Raw genomic sequence first — 22,417 nt, forward strand, 5'->3', positions numbered from 1 at the left:
CGTATTTTGTTTCGTGTTAATGTGTTTTTGTTTATGGCATAAGAATTTATGGTTATAATGTGTATGTATGTATGTATATATATATAATGTGGATCCTACTTCTCAGTCACCTACAAAACGCAGGATACATTTTATAATCCCACGTTGTAGCTTGTACCCGAGTTCGTTGGTAAAAATGGTAGCCCAAGAGTTAACAGTAGGTAGTGACGACTAAATACCTTCCCTCTCGTCTTAGCATAGACAGCCCAATTGTTTTGCGCCATTAAACGCCAAACCAACGAACCTTCTCGTCTTACACTGCGACATTAAGGGAAGGCTAAAGCAGATGGCTCGTGTAGCTTTGCACGAAAATTCTAAACGAACAAACAAACAATAAAAACTGACTAAATTGCCCTGATGGTATATTTCACAACACTTTTCAGAGAAAGCATTTCATTTTCAACAAAAAGTATCTCATTACTATGAAGATCACGCTATAGTTGTCAACAATAAGTACCTTATCACTCTGGTATTACTTTAACATTTCTTTAGGGGCCTAAAATGGTTTTCTCGAAGTATCGTATTTGTTAAGATGTTTAAAACGGCGTTGCTATTAATTTCGTACTTGTCAAGACAGATGAAATAGCTCTACGGTAATTCGAAATTAATAAAGTTTCTGGTATTAATGTCACACTTGTTTAAAGTAATCAACGATAATTTTGTAACTTTTTGTTGTTAATTTAAAGATGACAAAGGTGTTGCATATTTCTTTTAAGTTTGGGTTCTGCCAATTAGTTTTTATTAATGTTTGCTAATAGGCTTAACTTCACAGTAGACGCTAATATATTAATCGCACTAATTTCTCTTTTACATGTAGCATTTGCTTGTGTCTAGTGGCGAATCAAACTCGCTAACTCCATAATTATTTGTTTACCGTAACTAAATCAATCGATATATAGGCCAACTGTAGTGCAATTCGTTTCCTATGTGGTTAAAATTAACTCCAACGAAAGTTTTTTTGTTTAGTCATTAAGGCCATTCTGTGACGTCAAACCTTCTCTTGATAAAGTATAACACTAACAAACGTCTAATTCGAAAAAATAAAGTTGTCAAACTGTATGCCAGTTTTAATTACATCTTGACATGCAGTAAAATGCTCCTAGACACATGAAACCACATCAGATATATTGTAAGTACTTTAAGTGTAATATTCACGCTAATAACATGCTTTCATTTATAATGGCAGAAAACTACCGGGTAAGAACGTCTTTGATCAAACCTTTATTTCAGGCTTATGTCCTGGTTATTGCGGGAGGCAAGGGGGAGCCAGGACGTTTGCTTTACGGTTGTGACAGCTACGGTAACGTTTGTGGTATACAAAACAAAAAAATTCCTGACGCCTCTCTTTCAGGAAAAAACAGAGAATCAACACCGTAAGTATATAAATAGTTCTAGGTTTTCGTCAGCAAAAACCAAGCCAAAATATATAACTGGGAAAGTTTACTTTACAAAAATAATTTATCAATAAACTCTTAAATGTGTGATATATACTGCTTTTCTTTTAATCAAAATGTATCAGTTTGTAGTTTAAAAATGCAACAGTTGAAGTGTTAACAGTTGAAATTAACAACTAATTTACTAAGTTCGTGTAGTCAAAAAAAGTTTTATTGTACATAAAACTGCTACCACTGAAATACACTGAAGGATAGATTTGTTTTCATTTTTAAGGTATCTTTTGTACAAACCTTCTGGAGTTCCTCCAAGAGTTTGTGTTGAAAACTGTCCTGCAAAAGAGTACACGTGAGTAGGTTTGTAGAGAAAAGTTAACTGTGGCCTTGAGGTTAATAAGCGTACATCACAAAATTGTTTTATTAATTATCATGATATTGATTTGATCCAGTGTTTTTAGTTTTCTGTGTTCATTATTCGTAGCAGAATATCAATAAGTGTCCCAAATATCCATTATGAAGTTTACCAGCGTAAATTGACGGTCTGATAAGTCTTTTATGTTATGTCCGCATCCCGTCACCGAACATGCCATCTGTTGGAGGCCTTGTAATGTGATGGTCAGTCCTATTTTTAGTTAATAAAAATTAGCTCAAGACTACGCGATCGTTTGTTTTGTCTATCGCTTCTTAGTTTAGGAACGGCTAACGCAAAGAGCTCGGCCCGGCATGGCCAGGTGGTTAAGGCGCTCGACTCGTAATCTGAGGGTAGCGGGTTCGAGTCCCCGTCACACCAAACGTGCTCGCTCTTTCAGCCGAGGAGGTGTTATAATGTGACGGTCAAACCTACTATTCGTTGGCAAAAGAGTAGCTAAAGAGTTGGCGGTGGGTGGTGATAATTAGCTGCCTTCCCTCCAGTCTTACACTGCTAAATTAGGGACGGCTAGCACAGATAGCCCTCGAGTAGCTTTGTGCGAAATTCAAACGAAACAAATAAACAAAACAATACTGACAAAAACAACAGTTTTTATTTATGCCGTACTTTGCCTTTTTTCTATGATAGTATCGTTTTTTATTAACTCCGTTATTTATAGAGAAGGAATAACTTATCCGTCCCCCAGTGTTCCGTTATAGCTGGTTCTTCATCTCTGTTACTGAAATGAAAACAAATCGATCGGGAAATGGAATCATGTTTCTCAAACCATGGACAACAAGGAACATTTATTCTTAAAGAAATCAATAGATTCCGCTTTTAAGTTTATGTCAAATATTGGTCTTCGCTGCTATCGATGGCAACGTATTCTATAAGTCAGTCTCTCTCTTAGAAAAAAAAAAAAATGCCCTGTGTTTTCCAAATCTGAATCATATGTTTTCTAGTTTCATCTTCGGAATATAGACAAAGAATATGGAGTTTCTTGGCCTCTCGATAATCTATTGAACATTTTGATTTTACCAGGAACAATAATTCAAGAGATCTTAATATATGTCTGTGGGAAATCTTCTATCCTTGTGTCTCTTTTCTGAACCTTTTTTCTTTGAATGGATCAAACTGCACACTAACCGTGTACGCTGTAAGTGAGTTATGATGTACTGCGTTTCTCTAAAATGACATAATAGCAGTATTTGGTGTTCTCAAGCAAAGCCTTGAACCCAGGGATCTCTAAACTTCAAGTGGGGCCGTTTTCAATATTTACTAACTTTCCAGACTGAAAGCTCTAAAATCTGAGAGTCGATTCTCAGTGGTGGACAGACCACATGGAGTCTATTGTGTAGCTATATTATTAGTATGTATTTGTTCGATTTAGTATAAAAGGTAGTGAAAATGTTTTGTAAATAAGAAACATGATTAAGTTTGACATTATGAATGTAAATTTTTATTTTTGTATAGAGTAGGACTGAATAACAGTTTTATTGATGTATCGTCTAGGTCCACTGTGCTGAGACATTGTGTTTTAATTCAACCCCACGTGACTTTGATACAACAGGCACTCAACATAACAAGAACGTTTTTGAGGTATTTGAACCCTACCAGTCTTTATCATGTGATTCTAATTCTCTTTTCATTTTCAGATATATTCCTCTTTCCATGTGTATTTATACGCATGTATAGAACTAGGCTGATTGTTATTAATAACATTCTACTTTAAAATATTTGTAAAATTTGCACTAATCAATGCATTTGTTCAGTATATCCATTTATTTTGTATTACATCACTTATTTAGTGTTGTATCACAACTGTCACATTTTTCTTTTAATTGTAGTCAATTTTTCAACAGTGAATGTTTATATGCTGAAACTTAAGTTCATTCTTAAGAATGTATTAAGTGTATTTTATCAAATTGTTTTTCAACAGGTGCTGAGTACAGATATCGCCCTCTGTTGGAGAGAAGTTGTATATATGTGTCTCATAGCCTTAGGTAATTATTATATAACGTTTTGGCACAACATAAGACCTATTAGTCCATCTCAGCTGTTCAGTCCTCTAAAATAATTTAAAAAAGAATCTTAAAGCCAGCCCTTATCATTCATATAGTTAAACTTTTTTCTTAAATGCATTTAAAATTATTGCTTTTACAACATTCGAAGGCCATCAATCCCAACTGTAAACCATGTTATTATAAAAATGAAACTCTTATCTGAAGACGATTCCCACAATGCCAAAAATGTATATTTGTCCCCTAGTCCTATTATGTTAACTCTTGTAATATGATTTTTAACACTATCAATTCCCTTCACAAACTTAAACTTTAATAAGATCCCCTGACTCTTTCTCTTTATTATTCTTCAAGAGAAAATTTCAGTAATTTTACCGTCCTCATAGACAATCCCTCCATCTTCAGCATCGTTACAGTGACGTGAGAAGCTATAGACAATCCCTCCATCTTCAGCATCATTACAGTGACGTGAGAAGCTATAGACAATCCCTCCATCTTCAGCATCATTACAGTAACGTGAGAAGCTATAGACAATCCCTCCATCTTCAGCATCATTACAGTGACGTGAGAAGCTATAGACAATCCCTCCATCTTCAGCATCATTACAGTGACGTGAGAAGCTATAGACAATCCCTCCATCTTCAGCATCATTACAGTAACGTGAGAAAACAAAGACTGAACACAATATTCCTAATGTGGTCTAAACAGTGGCCTGTATAATGAAGTTATAATCTCTTTAGACTTCTATTCAATATTTTTGTAGTTACAACCTAAAATTCTAATCGTCCTACCACTATCCTTTACCATCCCTCAAGGGTCCTACTTCCTATTTAACATTTTATTTATCATTAATATATTTAAAGAAATCCTTACTGTTAATTTGTACATTTCTAGTCAACCTTTACCATCCCTCAAGGGTCCTACTCCCTATTTAACATTTTATTTATCATTAATATATTTAAAGAAATCCTTACTGTTAATTTGTACATTTCTAGTCAACCTTTACCATCCCTCAAGGGTCGAACTTCCTATTTAACATTTTATTTATCATTAATATATTTAAAGAAATCCTTACTGTTAATTTGTACATTTCTAGTCAACCTTTACCATCCCTCAAGGGTCCTACTCCCTATTTAACATTGTTTTTATCATTAATATATTTAAAGAAATCCTTACTGGTAATTTGTTAATTTCTAGTCAACCTTTACCATCCCACAAGGGTCCTACTCCCTATTTAACATTGTATTTATCATTAATATATTTAAAGAAATCCTTACTGTTAATTTGTACATTTCTAGTCAACCTTTACCATCCCTCAAGAGTCCCACTTCCTATTTAACATTTTATTTATCATTAGTATATTAAAGAAATCCTTACTGTTAATTTGTACATTTCTGGTCAACCTTTACAATCCCTCAAGGGTCCTACTTCCTATTTAACATTGTATTTATCATTAATATATTTAAAGAAATCCTTACTGTTAATTTGTACATTTCTAGTCAACCTTTACCATCCCTCAAGGATCCTACTTCCTATTTAACATTGTATTTATCATTAATATATTTAAAGAAATCCTTACTGTTAATTTGTACATTTCTAGTCAATCTTTACCATCCCTCAAGGGTCCTACTTCCTATTTAACATTTTAATTATCATTAATATATTTAAAGAAATTCTTACTGTTAATTTGTACATTTCTAGTCAACCTTTACCATCCCTCAAGGGTCTTACTCCCTATTTAAAATTTTATTTATCATTAATATATTTAAAGAAATCCTTACTGTTAATTTGTACATTTCTAGTCAACTTTACCATCCCTCAAGGGTCCTACTCCCTATTTAACATTTTATTTATCATTAGTATATTTAAAGAAATCCTTTCTGTTAATTTGTACATTTCTAGTCAACCTTTACCATCCCTCAAGGGTCCTACTTCCTATTTAACATTTTAATTATCATTAATATATTTAAAGAAATTCTTACTGTTAATTTGTACATTTCTAGTCAACCTTTACCATCCCTCAAGGGTCTTACTCCCTATTTAAAATTTTATTTATCATTAATATATTTAAAGAAATCCTTACTGTTAATTTGTACATTTCTAGTCAACTTTTACCATCCCTCAAGGGTCCTACTCCCTATTTAACATTTTATTTATCATTAGTATATTTAAAGAAATCCTTTCTGTTAATTTGTACATTTCTAGTCAACCTTTACCATCCCTCAAGGGTCCTACTTCCTATTTAACATTGTATTTATCATTAATATATTTAAAGAAATCCTTACTGTTAATTTGTACATTTCTAGTCAACCTTTACCATCCCTCAAGGGTCCTACTCCTATTTAACATTGTATTTATCATTAATATATTTAAAGAAATCCTTACTGTTAATTTGTACATTTCTAGTCAACCTTTACCATCCCTCAAGGGTCCTACTCCCTATTTAACATTGTATTTATTATTAATATATTTAAAGAAATCCTTACTGTTAATTTGTACATTTCTAGTCAACCTTTACCATCCCTCAAGGTGTTACTCCATATTTAACATTGTATTGATCATTAATATATTTAAAGAAATCCTTACTGTTAATTTGTACATTTCTAGTCAACCTTTACCATCCCTCTAGGGTCCTATTTCCTATTTAACATTTTATTTATCATTAATATATTTAAATAAATCCTTACTGTTAATTTGTACATTTCTAGTCAACCTTTCCTCATACATCATTTTTGATGTCCTAACTTACTGTTTTACTAACTTTATTCTGTATCTTCTAAATCTCCTGTCATACCAGTCAATTTAAATTTATAATACTTTTCTATAATTTTATCTGTTACGTTCTTTGTGAGCCAACCTGGGTTTTCACTTACACCTGTCATTTTCTTTGTATAAGGAATATGTTTACCTTGAATCTTTAAAAATTTTTATCTTTAAAAATTTCCACATCACATCATTGGCTCTAAATTACTCGGCTGTCTAATTCACAACAGATGTTTCATATCTCACCCATTCAGACCCTGCATTTTGTAAATTTGTAACCAAAATATCACTATTACTTATGTCCAAATGTAATAAAACATCGATGTAATAGAGAAATTATCACTTGTACCCTGATGTTCCCCAATTTCTACTCTATCAATAACTTATTGATAACAAGTTTGGGATATTAGGCAGTTTATCACCATAGCAGCGCCACCTGTCTAAAATTTTCCAAGACCTGAAAGTTTGGGATATTAGTCAGTTTATTACCACAGCAACGCCACCTGTGTAAAATTTATAACATGTAATTTTATTTAACAATATGCAGTTTTCATAAACTGACTTCTGGAATTGTATATCGTATGAAAAAGATATTTTAAATTTATGGAATTGACTTTATGCAGTGTGGTTTTGAAATATTTTTACTTTTTTCATTACAAAAAATGAGATCAGAACCTGCGAGAGCAAAACAAATCGCCCCGGCATGGCCAAGCGTGTTAAGGCGTGCGACTCGTAATCTGAGGGTCGCGGGTTCGCATCCCCGTCGCGCCAAACATGCTCACCCTTTCAGCCGTGGGGGCGTTATAATGTGACGGTCAATCCCACTATTCGTTGGTAAAAGAGTAGCCCAAGAGTTGGCGGTGGGTGGTGATGACTAGCTGCCTTCCCTCTTGTCTTACACTGCTAAATTAGGGACGAGGGACGGCTAGCACAGATAGCCCTAGAGTAGCTTTGTGCGAAATTCAAAAACAAACAAACAAACAAGCAAAACAAATTTGATTATATCAGTATAAAAGTAAATATTACATTGTCAATATTTTTTTTCTTAAAAGCGTAATATGTATGGAAATATAGGTCTTTTTTTACCGCAAAATAATTGTCAACAACAATAGCTCCTGTAGCTGTCTTTCACTGGTTTTTACTATAAATATCGTTGTTTTCTGGTTTCCGGTTCGAAGGCTAGCTGACGTTTAATCCTAATTCTGAATTTCAGGCCTAGCTTGCTTCGTCATCATCCTTCTCCGGTTCATCGTCGGATTTCTCATCTGGTTGGTACTTCTATCGTTGAGTGTCACGAGTGTTGTGGGTACAGGATATGTTTGGTAAGTAGTTTTATCACTGTGGGTTTCTCTACTTTAGACGACATCGTATGGTACATATCTTTTTCTTTTTCTTACATTGAAGGTACATGTGGCAGATCAAGAAGAAACTGTTAAAGGACCTATCAGCTGATGATCCCAGAAAGTCAAACAGGGAAAATGACGTCACCCACTGGTTGGTGGGAGCAATATTTTCAACAATTTTCACTGTAAGTAACATTCAACAATGTTCACTGTAAGTAACATTCAACAATGTTCACTGTAAGTAACATTCAACAATGTTCACTGTAAGTAACATTCACATCAACAATGTTCATTGTAAGTAATATTCAACAATGTTCACTGTAAGTAACATTGAACGTCCTGCTATTAATATTTCTTATTCACATCAACAATGTTCACTGTAAGTAATATTCAACAATGTTCACTGTAAGTAACATTGAACGTCCTGCTATTAATATTTCTTATTCACATCAACAATGTTCACTGTAAGTAACATTCAACGTCCTGCTATTAATATTTCTTATTCACATCAACAATTTTCACTGTAAGTAACATTCAACGTCCTGCTATTAATATTTCTTATTCACATCAACAATGTTCACTGTAAGTAACATTCAACGTCCTGCTATTAATATTTCTTATTCACATCAACAATTTTCACTGTAAGTAACATTTAACGTTCTGCTATTAATATTTCTTATTCACATCAACAATGTTCACTGTAGGTAACATTCAACGTCCTACTATTAATATTTCTTATTCACATCAACAATTTTCACTGTAAGTAACATTCAACGTCTTACTATTAATATTTCTTATTCACATCAACAATGTTCACTGTAAGTAACATTCAACGTCCTGATATTAATATTTCTTATTCACATCAACAATGTTCACTGTAAGTAACATTCAACGTCCTGCTATTAATATTTCTTATTCACATCAACAATGTTTACTGTAAGTAACATTCAACGTCCTGATATTAATATTTCTTATTCACATCAACAATTTTCACTGTAAGTAACATTCAACGTCCTGCTATTAATATTTCTTATTCACATCAACAATTTTCACTGTAAGTAACATTTAACGTTCTGCTATTAATATTTCTTATTCACATCAACAATGTTCACTGTAAGTAACATTCAACGTCCTGCTATTAATATTTCTTATTCACATCAACAATGTTCACTGTAAGTAACATTCAACGTCCTGCTATTAATATTTCTTATTCACATCAACAATTTTCACTGTAAGTAACATTCAACGTCCTGCTATTAATATTTCTTATTCACATCAACAATGTTCACTGTAAGTAACATTCAACGTCCTGATATTAATATTTCTTATTCACATCAACAATGTTCACTGTAAGTAACATTCAACGTCCTGCTATTAATATTTCTTATTCACATCAACAATGTTTACTGTAAGTAACATTCAACGTCCTGATATTAATATTTCTTATTCATATCAACAATGTTCACTGTAAGTAACATTCAACGTCCTGATATTAATATTTCTTATTCACATCAACAATGTTCACTGTAAGTAACATTCAACGTCCTGATATTAATATTTCTTATTCACATCAACAATTTTCACTGTAAGTAACATTCAACGTCCTGCTATTAATATTTCTTATTCACATCAACAATGTTCACTGTAAGTAACATTCAACGTTCTGCTATTAATATTTCTTATTCACATCAACAATGTTCACTGTAAGTAACATTCAACGTCCTGCTATTAATATTTCTTATTCACATCAACAATTTTCACTGTAAGTAACATTCAACGTCCTGCTATTAATATTTCTTATTCACATCAACAATGTTCACTGTAAGTAACATTCAACGTCCTGCTATTAATATTTCTTATTCACATCAACAATTTTCACTGTAAGTAACATTCAACGTCCTGCTATTAATATTTCTTATTCACATCAACAATGTTCACTGTAAGTAACATTCAACGTCCTGATATTAATATTTCTTATTCACATCAACAATGTTCACTGTAAGTAACATTCAACGTCCTGATATTAATATTTCTTATTCACATCAACAATTTTCACTGTAAGTAACATTCAACGTCCTGCTATTAATATTTCTTATTCACATATTTATCGGCTATTATTATGAAGCGTTTACTTTTTCTTATTTTACAACTGATGTTACTGAAAGATGTATCGCTCACTCTAGCGGTGAAGCCATGCACTTCCTCGTGCAACATCGCTTCTCGACTAGAGTCAGTTTAGCTTTCATATTTATTTATTCATTTTCGCCAAATCTTTTACTGGATTATCTACAATACTCGGCTCGTTATGGCTAGATGGTTAAGGCACTCGACTTATAATCCGAAGGTCGCAGGTTCGAATCCCTGTCACACCAAACATGCTCGCCCTTTCAGTCGTGGAGGCGTTATAATTACTATTTACTGGTAAAAGAGTAGCCCAAGAGTTGTCGGTGGGTGGTGATGACTATCTGTGTTCTCTCTACTCTTACACTGCTAAATTAGGGACGGCTAGCTTTGCTCGAATTTCAAAAATATATTCCCAATACAGTTGCGGAAGACCTTGCAGAATTATCCCAGTTACAAGTAGGAAGGTTGTAATGGATTATCTTGGTTGTCTTCAGAAAGTGTCGTACTAGACTATGCTGGCTATCACTGAAGAGTGAAGAATGGACTTGTTGAGGCGACAGTCGCTAGTACAAGAGAGAGAGAAGTCTAATTCCTTCCGTAGATAGGAAGATACTCGATGACTGTAGAACCAGAATCTGTTATACCAATGTATTTGTTGAAACTAACTGGGGCTGTGCCGAAATATGTTGATTAAAATGTGTTGTTAATTGTTTGTTTGATAATCAAACTATGTTGATTATCTGGTAAAAGTTTTATTGGTTTACCAGGAAGGATGAACTGTATTAGTTTCAACAGTACATTTCTGAGAAGTAACCAGTTTGGAGCCAGAACCAGCGAAAGCTAGGCTGAATTTACTTGGTTATCCAGTTTAAGATAGAGAGGGTTGGTGTGAGTTATTCTGGTTACAAGCAAATTAGGTTGTACTAAATAAACTCTCCTTGTCGTCCAAAGATGAGTGGATGCAGGAACAACCATATTTGTATATTTTTTATTTTCTCGGGTTGTGTAACAGTAGTGCATGTTGTGTTATATTCCTACCATTGGTTGTAAAATAAACGACATATATTATAAGGGATGTGTTATTTATATATTGTTATAATTTACACCACGTGTGATATAAAATTTTAATTTATCTTACAGTTTCTGTTTCTTCTTATCATTATTGTTATGAGGAAAAGGATTGAACTGGTGAGTAGATAACTCTTTTCATGTGTTCTTGGAATGGTTAAGGACATTATAATTAGTTGTTATTCAAGTACTGTGATGGAATAGTTTCTACTATGTTTGACTCGTCAGTTTAACAAAACAGCCAAGGAAACCTTAAAAATAGTCCTAACGAACTCGTTATGTGTTGGCTCATATTATCTAGTGGGAAACACTTGAAATAAACTCGACACTTTGTAGGCCACATTTGAAAGACTATGACTGTATATAGTCGAATAACATTGATCTGTCTTTGTTTTCTGTGTCCTGGAAAACATTTAATTGTTTCTGTATTTCTATTCAGTACATCGAAGTTTAACAGTATGTATACTCGCACTACCTGTTGGTAAACAAGAGAAGCTTTTCAACTAATTAACTCTCACTCCCTTTAGAGGCCTTTTTGTGTGATTGGCGTTATCGCAGAAACTCTCTTAAGGCCCGTGAAATGGGTGTTACGGAGGCACTTTAAAGCTCCTCAACTCAGTCTTGATGGTCGCTGTTCACTCACTCGTCTGTTGTTTGTTTACAGAAGACAATCTTACAGATAGCTTATATGATCCAATTGGCTGTTACGACTCACAGATAGCTTGTATGATTAAATTGGCTGTTACGACTCCAGTAAATTAATTTTAATTGACCTAAATTAGCAATGTTACACGAACAGCAATATTTTCGAACCATATTGTGCTATTATATAGAAATCTAACATTTGTAACTAGGAATTTATTAAATATGTTCTATTTTATATTACTGAATTAGTTATTAATTATTAGCATGTTGTTTGCCACCAAATAGTGTTAAGAAATTTGAGAGTGACCTAAATGACATTGAGCTACTCGATTTTCTGCATCAAGGGCTGTCATAATGATAAGATATCGTCATAATTCATTCCTCGTTACAATGACAAAGATGTCTCAGTTTAGTCATAGAAACTCAGTTTTTTGTTAACATTTGGAAAATGGGATCTTGGTGAACAAATTTGACTCTGTTCTTCAAAAGAAACCTCAGAGACACAGTAACAAAAATTCGATGTGAGCTTTTTTATAAATGGAGTAATAAAATATGACAAATGAAAGGCCAGTAAGATATATGCATGTATGTCGTTAAATTCATAACGAATTTGAATTCAAAACACAAACGGTTAACATTTTTAAATAACCAATATGACTTAGAAGGAGTAAAACATAATAAATGAACTTTGAAGCTTGTGGTTGCTAAACAATATTGCTTGGTTTATCTGGTTGCTTACAATGTGTATAAATTACAGAATTGTAGTTTATGTGTATAGTTTATGTATATTTGTGTGTGTGTTTATATTTGTACACAGAAAACTCAGTCATATCGCAATGTTATATCTGACGGATAATTAAAGAACGTCTAAAAAACGTAAATCTTCGTGTGAGCTGTAAATATAACAATAAACTTAACACTGAAAATTCATTTTTATCTTTGTAATATCCATATTTCTTCTGTTAAGTTTCTGGTTAAGTATTATTTCTTATTGGTTTGTTGTCTTCATAAAACATTTGTTTGATACTGTTCACGTTGCGACTGTTCTTAAGCTCTGATTGTAACATGTGTTGCCTTTTTTTCATCTATTTAAAATTCTAATTCTCTAACCTCTCGATAGGTGTCAGCTCTGTTTAAAGAGGCGGGAAGAGCTGTTGCGGCGATGCCTCTACTACTGCTACAACCTCTCTTGGTACGTTGCACGTAGGACTTTGTAGGACTAATAAAACATTAATTTACAGTTGAACCAAGTAGAACACTGTTTTACGTATGTAACAAAGGTTTTCTGTTACTTTTTTGAATAAATTTCTTATATTTTTAATTACAATACTTATTGTGGGTTGTTTTCTGAAAAAACAACATTTAGTTACATAGTACAATATAAAATAGAATAGACGACAAAACATAACAGTTAGCTCCTTTTGAAATGAATCGCATCTATACTGTTAATAACATAATTGGTAACTTTTGTAATTTTCTACAGACTTTTATTACATTAGCTGCAATTATCGTGAGCTGGTTTGTCGGGTATCTTTACATTCATACTGCAGAGGACGCCACTGTCGATCCCGAAACAGATTATGTCACATTCCATCTGAGCACCTTCTTTCAAGTAAGTGTACGTAACGTTACAGGTTCATTACTTTTAGATTTGTTTGTTTGTTTTGGAATTTCGCACAAAGCTACTCGAGGGCTATCTGCGCTAGCCGCCCCTAATTTAGCAGTGTAAGACTAGAGGAAAGGCAGCTAGTCATCAACACCCACCGCCAACTCTTGGGATACTCTTTTACCAACGAATAGTGGGATTGACCGTCACATTATAACGCCCCCACGGCTGGGAGGGCGAGCATGTTTGGCGCGACGCGGATGCGAACCCGTGACCCTCAGATTATGAGTCGCACGCTTGGCCACGCCGGGCCTATTACTTTTAGAACAAATCACAATGGTCATGCACACCAGAATTAGAACTATATACAGTCCTTATAAAGAATTGATTTATTGTAAACAGACTAGTACAGATTATTCATGTTGAGCACATGCTCACTGTAAGTAGGGCTTTTTACCATTGAAGCATGCACCGGTAGGGACCATTACGGTTCAAGCATACACCAGGTAAATACCCTTACCGTTCAAACAGACTAAACTGAATTTTCAAAGATATCCCTTATGGCACTAAGTTGACAAACTCTATCGATAACAGTAATGCAATATTTAATCCATTGTTTTATAGTGCTGATTTAATAGGCTATTAACAATAAATATAATCGATAGTTTGAAAGCTAATAAACAACTGGCTGATATATGCCATTGTATTATATTGTGTTTTAATATATATTAGATTTAATTTTTGTAGAGAAATGGATGAATGAAAAATATACTTAAACAGAAACAGCCACAGAGCAAACATTAGGACACAAGCTATAAGATGAATTATTGTGTGATGTACTCTGTTTTTGTTATGTTACTGGTGCAAGTAAGATCCAAATTGTACTGAAGTACCTCCGTCTATTCGGTTTCGCCAGCACATCTTGAGAAAGAGATGAAAGTAGGGGTGTGGGTGCTCAAGCCAGCAACGTAGCACATCTTGAGAAAGACATGAAAGTAGGGGTGTGGGTGCTCAAGGCAGCAACGTAGCACATCTTGAGAAAGACATGAAAGTAGGGGTGTGGGTGCTCAAGGCAGCAACGTAGCACATCTTGAGAAAGACATGAAAGTAGGGGTGTGGGTGCTCAAGGCAGCAACGCAGCACATCTTGAGAAAGACATGAAAGTAGGGTGTGGGTGCTCAAGGCAGCAACGTAGCATCTTGAGAAAGAGATGAAAGTAGGGGTGTGGGTGCTCAAGGCAGCAACGTAGCACATCTTGAGAAAGACATGAAAGTAGGGGTGTGGGTGCTCAAGGCAGCAACGTAGCACATCTTGAGAAAGAGATGAAAGTAGGGGTGTGGGTGCTCAAGGCAGCAACGTAGCACATCTTGAGAAAGAGATGAAAGTAGGGGTGTGGGTGCTCAAGCCAGCAACGTAGCACATCTTGAGAAAGAGATGAAAGTAGGGGTGTGGGTGCTCAAGGCAGCAACGTAGCACATCTTGAGAAAGACATGAAAGTAGGGGTGTGGGTGCTCAAGGCAGCAACGTAGCACATCTTGAGAAAGAGGTGAAAGTAGGGGTGTGGGTGCTCAAGCCAGCAACGTCCCACATACTAGGGGTGTGGGTGCTCAAGCCAGAAACGTCCCACATACTTATCACCTTGCACTATCTGCACCCAGTGAGAAGGTTTATAAAAATAGTAAGTGTAATGTAATGCCATAAGACGGTACCTGGAAAGTGGCAATTCAAAACCCAGTATGATGTTTGGACATAAACACAAACAACTTAGTGTATTACTATGGTAAGCCTAGCCTAAGTTATCAGTATAATTCCCTAAACATCAATAAAGAAGTGTTTACATTCGTTACAAAATCTCTAAGTGAGAACTTTGTACAACTATTGTTTGAACTTGATTGTCTTTTTCTTATTCTTTGTATATTTCCTAGAAGAACAGTCACCTTTCCACAACTGTCTGTAGTCAGTGAAGGGTGATACAAATATGGGGCGTTGTGAATTTTGAGCACTCACATTTCACTCTCATAACTTATTTTTCTTGTTAAATTTTTGTTTATTTTCTTTTAACATGCTGAACAAAACTAAAGCCAGTAAACGGTATATACACACCACCTATTCCACCAGTTCACAATGTATCCATACAACAATATGAACCCTACTATATCCTTCATTATAACCAGAACCTTTGCGATCCGTTTAATTCATGTAGTGTCTTTAATGTAGTTTTGTGTTGTTTTATTAATATATACGGGTAGCATTTATTGACATTTAAGAAAGAATTTACCAGTATTTGACAAAGTATCTGATATTTAGTATCTGACAAAGTATCTGATATTTAGTATCTGACAAAGTGTTGTATAAAAGTGTTCGTTTCAATCTGTAGACTTGCGCTCTTCTTTTCTTTTACAGCTGATGAAGTGGTATCATCTGTTTGCATTATTCTGGTTCACACAGTTCGTCATTTCTTGTCAACACGTGATTATAGCGGGTTCTGTAGCCATGTGGTTTTTTACCAGGTCTGTTTTCTTGGTTTCGACTTCAATTGAGTACCACTAAAGACAAGAATCTATAAATATGTTATTGTTTGACAACTTTTATTGATAAATGCAACTTCAGTTTATGTACGATTATCACGTTTATAAGTTTAATAAGTCGACATTGTTGTACAGATCAATGATTTAAACTTGTTGTTACGAAAACTTTACTTTCGAGTCAAAACTAATAGTTTCCTATCAGTATTCGAATATCTTTTTCTAGTTTTAAGAATAAATATGATGTTTAAAGTATAAAAATAATTTGACAGTTTACTTTAAAATAGATACATTTTAAATAATTTAACAGTTTACTTTAAAATACATACATTTTAAATAATTTGATAGTTTACTTTAAAATAGATACATTTTCATTTTGTTTTTGAGCGAAAGCTAAACGCTATTGAAACAGTTTATTTCTTCAAGAAGCGCCCTCTATTAAAGTGGATAATATTGAGAAAATTATTTCAACACGGCGCGTATTTTCATAAACAATATAACAAAACTCATAAACAATTTAAGAACATTTTAAACGTGAGTTCTCTGACTTAGTCTTAAGCTCATGTGTTGCATAAAAGGTTATTCAACATCATTTATTCACTACAAAAAATACACCCTAAAATATATAAATAATTCTAGAAATTTCTGTTACTCATAGCATGCAATGTAACAGTTTTCTGTGACAAATAATTAGTGTTTAACGTTTTCACTGGTGTTTTGTATTTCATTTCTAGGACCATAATTAGTGTATAAAGTTCTCACTGGTGTTCTGTATTTCATTTCTAGGAACATAATTAGTGTATAAAGTTCTCACTGGTGTTCTGTATTTCATTTATAGGAACATAATTAGTGTATAAAGTTCTCACTGGTGTTCTGTATTTCATTTATAGGAACATAATTAGTGTATAAAGTTCTCACTGGTGTTCTGTATTTCATTTATAGGAACATAATTAGTGTATAAAGTTCCCACTGGTGTTTTGTATTTCATTTCTAGGAACATAATTAGTGTATAAAGTTCTCACTGGTGTTCTGTATTTCATTTATAGGAACATAATTAGTGTATAAAGTTCCCACTGGTGTTTTGTATTTCATTTCTAGGAACATAATTAGTGTATAAAGTTCTCACTGGTGTTCTGTATTTCATTTTTAGAACCATAATTAGTGTATAAAGTTCTCACTGGTGTTCTGTATTTCATTTCTAGGAACATAATTAGTGTATAAAGTTCTCACTGGTGTTTTTTATTTCATTTCTTGGAACATAATTAGTGTATAAAGTTCTCACTGGTGTTCTGTATTTCATTTCTAGGAACATAATTAGTGTATAAAGTTCTTACTGGTGCTCTGTATTTTATTCCTAGGAACAAGAATAGACTGGGGACACCAATCGCTACAAGTTTCTACAACCTAGTGAGATATCATCTCGGTTCTGTTGCTCTCGGTTCCTTTCTTGTCGCTATTCTTAAACTTATTCGCGCCATTTTCAAAAAAATTGAACGACAGTAAGTACACGTATACCTACTATACGTATGTTTTAATTTATACAGTTATTTTATGTGCTTAGTGGCGTATGTAATGTAGCTTATAATGGAAGTACACAACATACAAATTAATAAGAAACAGGTACATCGCCATCATGTGGCCTACAACTGGTATAAAAATGGTGCTGTTTGACTGTTAGGTAATACTAATGGACCTACCATTGTTTAATGACAGGAGTATAAAAAATAAACTGAAGGAAACTTCACCAATACATTTATTGGAATGGTATTCACCACATCTGTCACGCTTATTTTACCTTGTAATGCTAGATTTTAGAATTATTGGCTCGAGTGATATAACCAGCTTTAATATCTTTGCTACACACTTCAAATCAACTAGGTGCTGAATTGGTTTTTCTCTATTGTGGAGATGGAGTGATATAGGCTCAGTAGTATGTCCGTCTATCTTAGTAACATTGCGACTCATTTATCATTAACTATCACTGTGAGTACGCTCAACAAGCCCCAGCCAGACTGGAACACGATGTTTATACAAACCCCAATCAAAGTTCATATTGTGGTTGTATGCTCAACAAATCCCAATCAGACTTGTATATGGTGGTTGTTTGTGGCCAATGAATGTGACAGAAATAGCCATTATGCTGTTCTTAAAATAGGTATGTCGCATAGCCATTATGCTGTTCTTACAACAGGTATGTCACCTAGTCATTATGCTGTTCTTACAATAGGTATGTCACCTAGCCATTATGCTATTCTTACAATAGGTATGTCACATAGCCATTATCCTGTTCTTACAATAGGTATATCACATAGCCATTATGCTGTTCTTACAATAGGTATGTCACCTAGCCATTATGCTATTCTTACAATAGGTATGTCACATAGCCATTATCCTGTTCTTACAATAGGTATATCACATAGCCATTATGCTGTTCTTACAATAGGTATGTCACCTAACCATTATGCTATTCTTACAATAGGTATGTCACCTAGCCATTATACTGTTCTTACAATAGGTATGTCACCTAACCATTATGCTGTTCTTACAATAGGTATGTCACCTAGCCATTATACTGTTCTTACAATAGGTATGTCATCCATTGGTGTATTATCGCCATTTACAATACAGTGTTACAGAACTGGCATGATCAGCAATAGTGTTTATCTACACTGTGTTGGTAACTTTCTGTAGAATACCTAGTGAATAATCGTAACAGTATCTCCATCAGTTTACATTGTTGGTGTAACATCATAGCATAAGCTGGCTTTATCCACTGTGTATAGTGTAGATACACTGTGTTGGTAACTTTCTGTAGAATACCTAGTGAATAATCGTAACAGTATCTCCATCAGTTTACATTGTTGGTGTAACATCATAGCATAAGCTGGCTTTATCCACTGTGTATAGTGTAGATACACTGTGTTAGTAACTTTCTGTAGAATACCTAGTGAATAATCGTAACAGTATCTCCATCAGTTTACATTGTTGGTGTAACATCAATAGCATAAGCTGGCTTTATCCACTGTGTATAGTGTAGATACACAATGTTGGTAACTTTCTGTAGAATACCTAGTGAATAATCGTAACAATATCTCCATCAGTTTACATTGTTGGTGTAACATCATAGCATAAGCTGGCTTTATCCACTGTGTATAGTGTAGATACACTGTGTTGGTAACTTTCTGTAGAATACCTAGTGAATAATCGTAACAGTATCTCCATCAGTTTACATTGTTGGTGTGACATCATAGCATAAGCTGGCTTTATCAGTATTCTTACTTCTACAGTTGAAAGAGAGTAAACCTTGTCTTATCGGGTTTGTTCAAAACTTGTTCTTAAGCTACGTTGAACTGTATTTCCTTCTTAGTCAAGTACTCTAAGATTCGTCATAAGTTACACATTTAAATAAGTTATGAATCTATTTTAAAGTTGTGTTATTTTTTACTCTAAATAAACTTCAAGCAATGAAAGCCCATTGTTTGCTTTTTACTTCACGACAAACACATTGTTGTGTGTATAGGTTTGATTTCAGTCTATAATTAGTCTTCAAATGAGTATTGGACAATGTTCAGAAAATATAAAGAACTGGATAAATAGATGCAAGAAACAAAATAGGACAAAGATTTGTCCAAAGAATCTTTAACGTTGTTAATGATGTTATCGTTACAAGTTCTATTAACATCCGTAGTGTGCAACTGTACTATTATAACATTATCATTACAAGTTCTATTAACATCCGTAGTGTGCAACTGTACTATTATAACATTATCATTACAAGTTCTATTAACATCCGTAGTGTGCAACTGTACTATTATAACATTATCATTACAAGTTCTATTAACATCCGTAGTGTGCAACTGTACTATTATAACATTATCATTACAAGTTCTATTAACATCCGTAGTGTGCAACTGTACTATTATAACATTATCATTACAAGTTCTATTAACATCCGTAGTGTGCAACTGTACTATTATAACATTATCATTACAAGTTCTATTAACATCCGTAGTGTGCAACTGTACTATTATAACATTATCATTACAAGTTCTATTAACATCCGTAGTGTGCAACTGTACTATTATAACATTATCATTACAAGTTCTATTAACATCCGTAGTGTGCAACTGTACTATTATAACATTATCATTACAAGTTCTATTAACATCCGTAGTGTGCAACTGTACTATTATAACATTATCATTACAAGTTCTATTAACATCCGTAGTGTGCAACTGTACTATTATAACATTATCATTACAAGTTCTATTAACATCCGTAGTGTGCAACTGTACTATTATAACATTATCGTTACAAGTTCTATTAACATCCGTAGTGTGCAACTGTACTATTATAACATTATCGTTACAAGTTCTATTAACATCCGTAGTGTGCAACTGTACTATTATAACATTATCGTTACAAGTTCTATTAACATCCGTAGTGTGCAACTGTACTATTATAACATTATCGTTACAAGTTCTATTAACATCCGTAGTGTGCAACTGTACTATTATAACATTATCGTTACAAGTTCTATTAACATCCGTAGTGTGCAACTGTACTATTATAACATTATCGTTACAAGTTCTATTAACATCCGTAGTGTGCAACTGTACTATTATAACATTATCGTTACAAGTTCTATTAACATCCGTAGTGTGCAACTGTACTATTATAACATTATCGTTACAAGTTCTATTAACATCCGTAGTGTGCAACTGTACTATTATAACATTATCGTTACAAGTTCTATTAACATCCGTAGTGTGCAACTGTACTATTATAACATTATCGTTACAAGTTCTATTAACATCCGTAGTGTGCAACTGTACTATTATAACATTATCGTTACAAGTTCTATTAACATCCGTAGTGTGCAACTGTACTATTATAACATTATCGTTACAAGTTCTATTAACATCCGTAGTGTGCAACTGTACTATTATAACATTATCGTTACAAGTTCTATTAACATCCGTAGTGTGCAACTGTACTATTATAACATTATCGTTACAAGTTCTATTAACATCCGTAGTGTGCAACTGTACTATTATAACATTATCGTTACAAGTTCTATTAACATCCGTAGTGTGCAACTGTACTATTATAACATTATCGTTACAAGTTCTATTAACATCCGTAGTGTGCAACTGTACTATTATAACATTATCGTTACAAGTTCTATTAACATCCGTAGTGTGCAACTGTACTATTATAACATTATCGTTACAAGTTCTATTAACATCCGTAGTGTGCAACTGTACTATTATAACATTATCGTTACAAGTTCTATTAACATCCGTAGTGTGCAACTGTACTATTATAACATTATCATTACGACAAGTGCTTCTACTAAAATCTTAGTGTGAAATTATGTTATTATAGTATTGTCTAAGTAGAATGTATTCTTTAACGATACTGGTATTCAAATCCTTATGGTACACTTATGATATGAGAAAAACACGTAAATTCCAGACGTTTTTATAGAAATTAATTTAAAAACCCATAATCCGAGCTCTTTTGAGAGGTAGAACTTTTTTCTTCAAGCTCAAAATGGGTATGTTGCACTTATAGTTACTGTAGTGTAGTCTTTAATCTTTTATGAATGTTGCTTTCAAAATCATTTTTATAAGTAAGTGTTATCCATATCTGTTCTTTATTACCGCCTTTATAGGTTCTGTTGTCCACAGTAGTTGTACGAAACACTGTTATAGGTATTTATTGTTTAGTTTGTTGTATAGAATATTCTTTCGGACACCGTTATATCAGTTGTATATAACATTTTTCAAGATATTATGATCTAAGTTAGTTATGTAGAACATTCTTACAGGTAATGTTAGTTATACCAGTTGTTACATATATTACTACCTGTGTTAACCGTACATAACATTCTTACAGGTAATGTTAGTTATACCAGTTGTTACATATATTACTACCTGTGTTAACCGTACATAACATTCTTACAGGTAATGTTAGTTATACCAGTTGTTACATATATTACTACCTGTGTTAACCGTACATAACATTCTTACAGGTAATGTTAGTTATACCAGTTGTTACATATATTACTACCTGTGTTAACCGTACATAGCATTCTTACAGGTAATGTTAGTTATACCAGTTGTTACATATATTACTACCTGTGTTAACCGTACATAGCATTCTTACAGGTAATGTTAGTTATACCAATTGTTACATATATTATTACCTGTGTTAACCGTACATAACATTCTTACAGGTAATGTTAGTTATACCAGTTGTTACATATATTACTACCTGTGTTAACCGTACATAACATTCTTACAGGTAATGTTAGTTATACCAGTTGTTACATATATTACTACCTGTGTTAACCGTACATAGCATTCTTACAGGTAATGTTAGTTATACCAGTTGTTACATATATTACTACCTGTGTTAACCGTACATAGCATTCTTACAGGTAATGTTAGTTATACCAATTGTTACATATATTACTAC

General features: G+C 33.5%; 1 protein-coding gene across 1 annotated transcript in view; it reads left to right on the forward strand.

The window, feature by feature from the left end:
* Positions 1 to 380: 380 nt before the first annotated feature.
* Positions 381 to 22,417, forward strand: part of LOC143228442 (choline transporter-like protein 1) — a 34,402-nt gene continuing 12,365 nt past the window's right edge. The window contains exons 1-11 of the mRNA XM_076459702.1: positions 381 to 1,412; positions 1,708 to 1,779; positions 3,352 to 3,466; positions 3,779 to 3,842; positions 7,837 to 7,945; positions 8,028 to 8,151; positions 11,231 to 11,278; positions 12,924 to 12,995; positions 13,287 to 13,421; positions 15,813 to 15,919; positions 17,293 to 17,433. Of these exons, the coding sequence (XP_076315817.1) occupies positions 1,147 to 1,412; positions 1,708 to 1,779; positions 3,352 to 3,466; positions 3,779 to 3,842; positions 7,837 to 7,945; positions 8,028 to 8,151; positions 11,231 to 11,278; positions 12,924 to 12,995; positions 13,287 to 13,421; positions 15,813 to 15,919; positions 17,293 to 17,433 (1,253 nt within the window). The 5' untranslated portion in view covers positions 381 to 1,146. The remainder of the gene's footprint in view (positions 1,413 to 1,707; positions 1,780 to 3,351; positions 3,467 to 3,778; positions 3,843 to 7,836; positions 7,946 to 8,027; positions 8,152 to 11,230; positions 11,279 to 12,923; positions 12,996 to 13,286; positions 13,422 to 15,812; positions 15,920 to 17,292; positions 17,434 to 22,417) is intronic.

This window comes from Tachypleus tridentatus, chromosome 10 (genome assembly GCF_004210375.1).
Source record: "Tachypleus tridentatus isolate NWPU-2018 chromosome 10, ASM421037v1, whole genome shotgun sequence".
Lineage (NCBI taxonomy): Eukaryota > Metazoa > Arthropoda > Merostomata > Xiphosura > Limulidae > Tachypleus > Tachypleus tridentatus.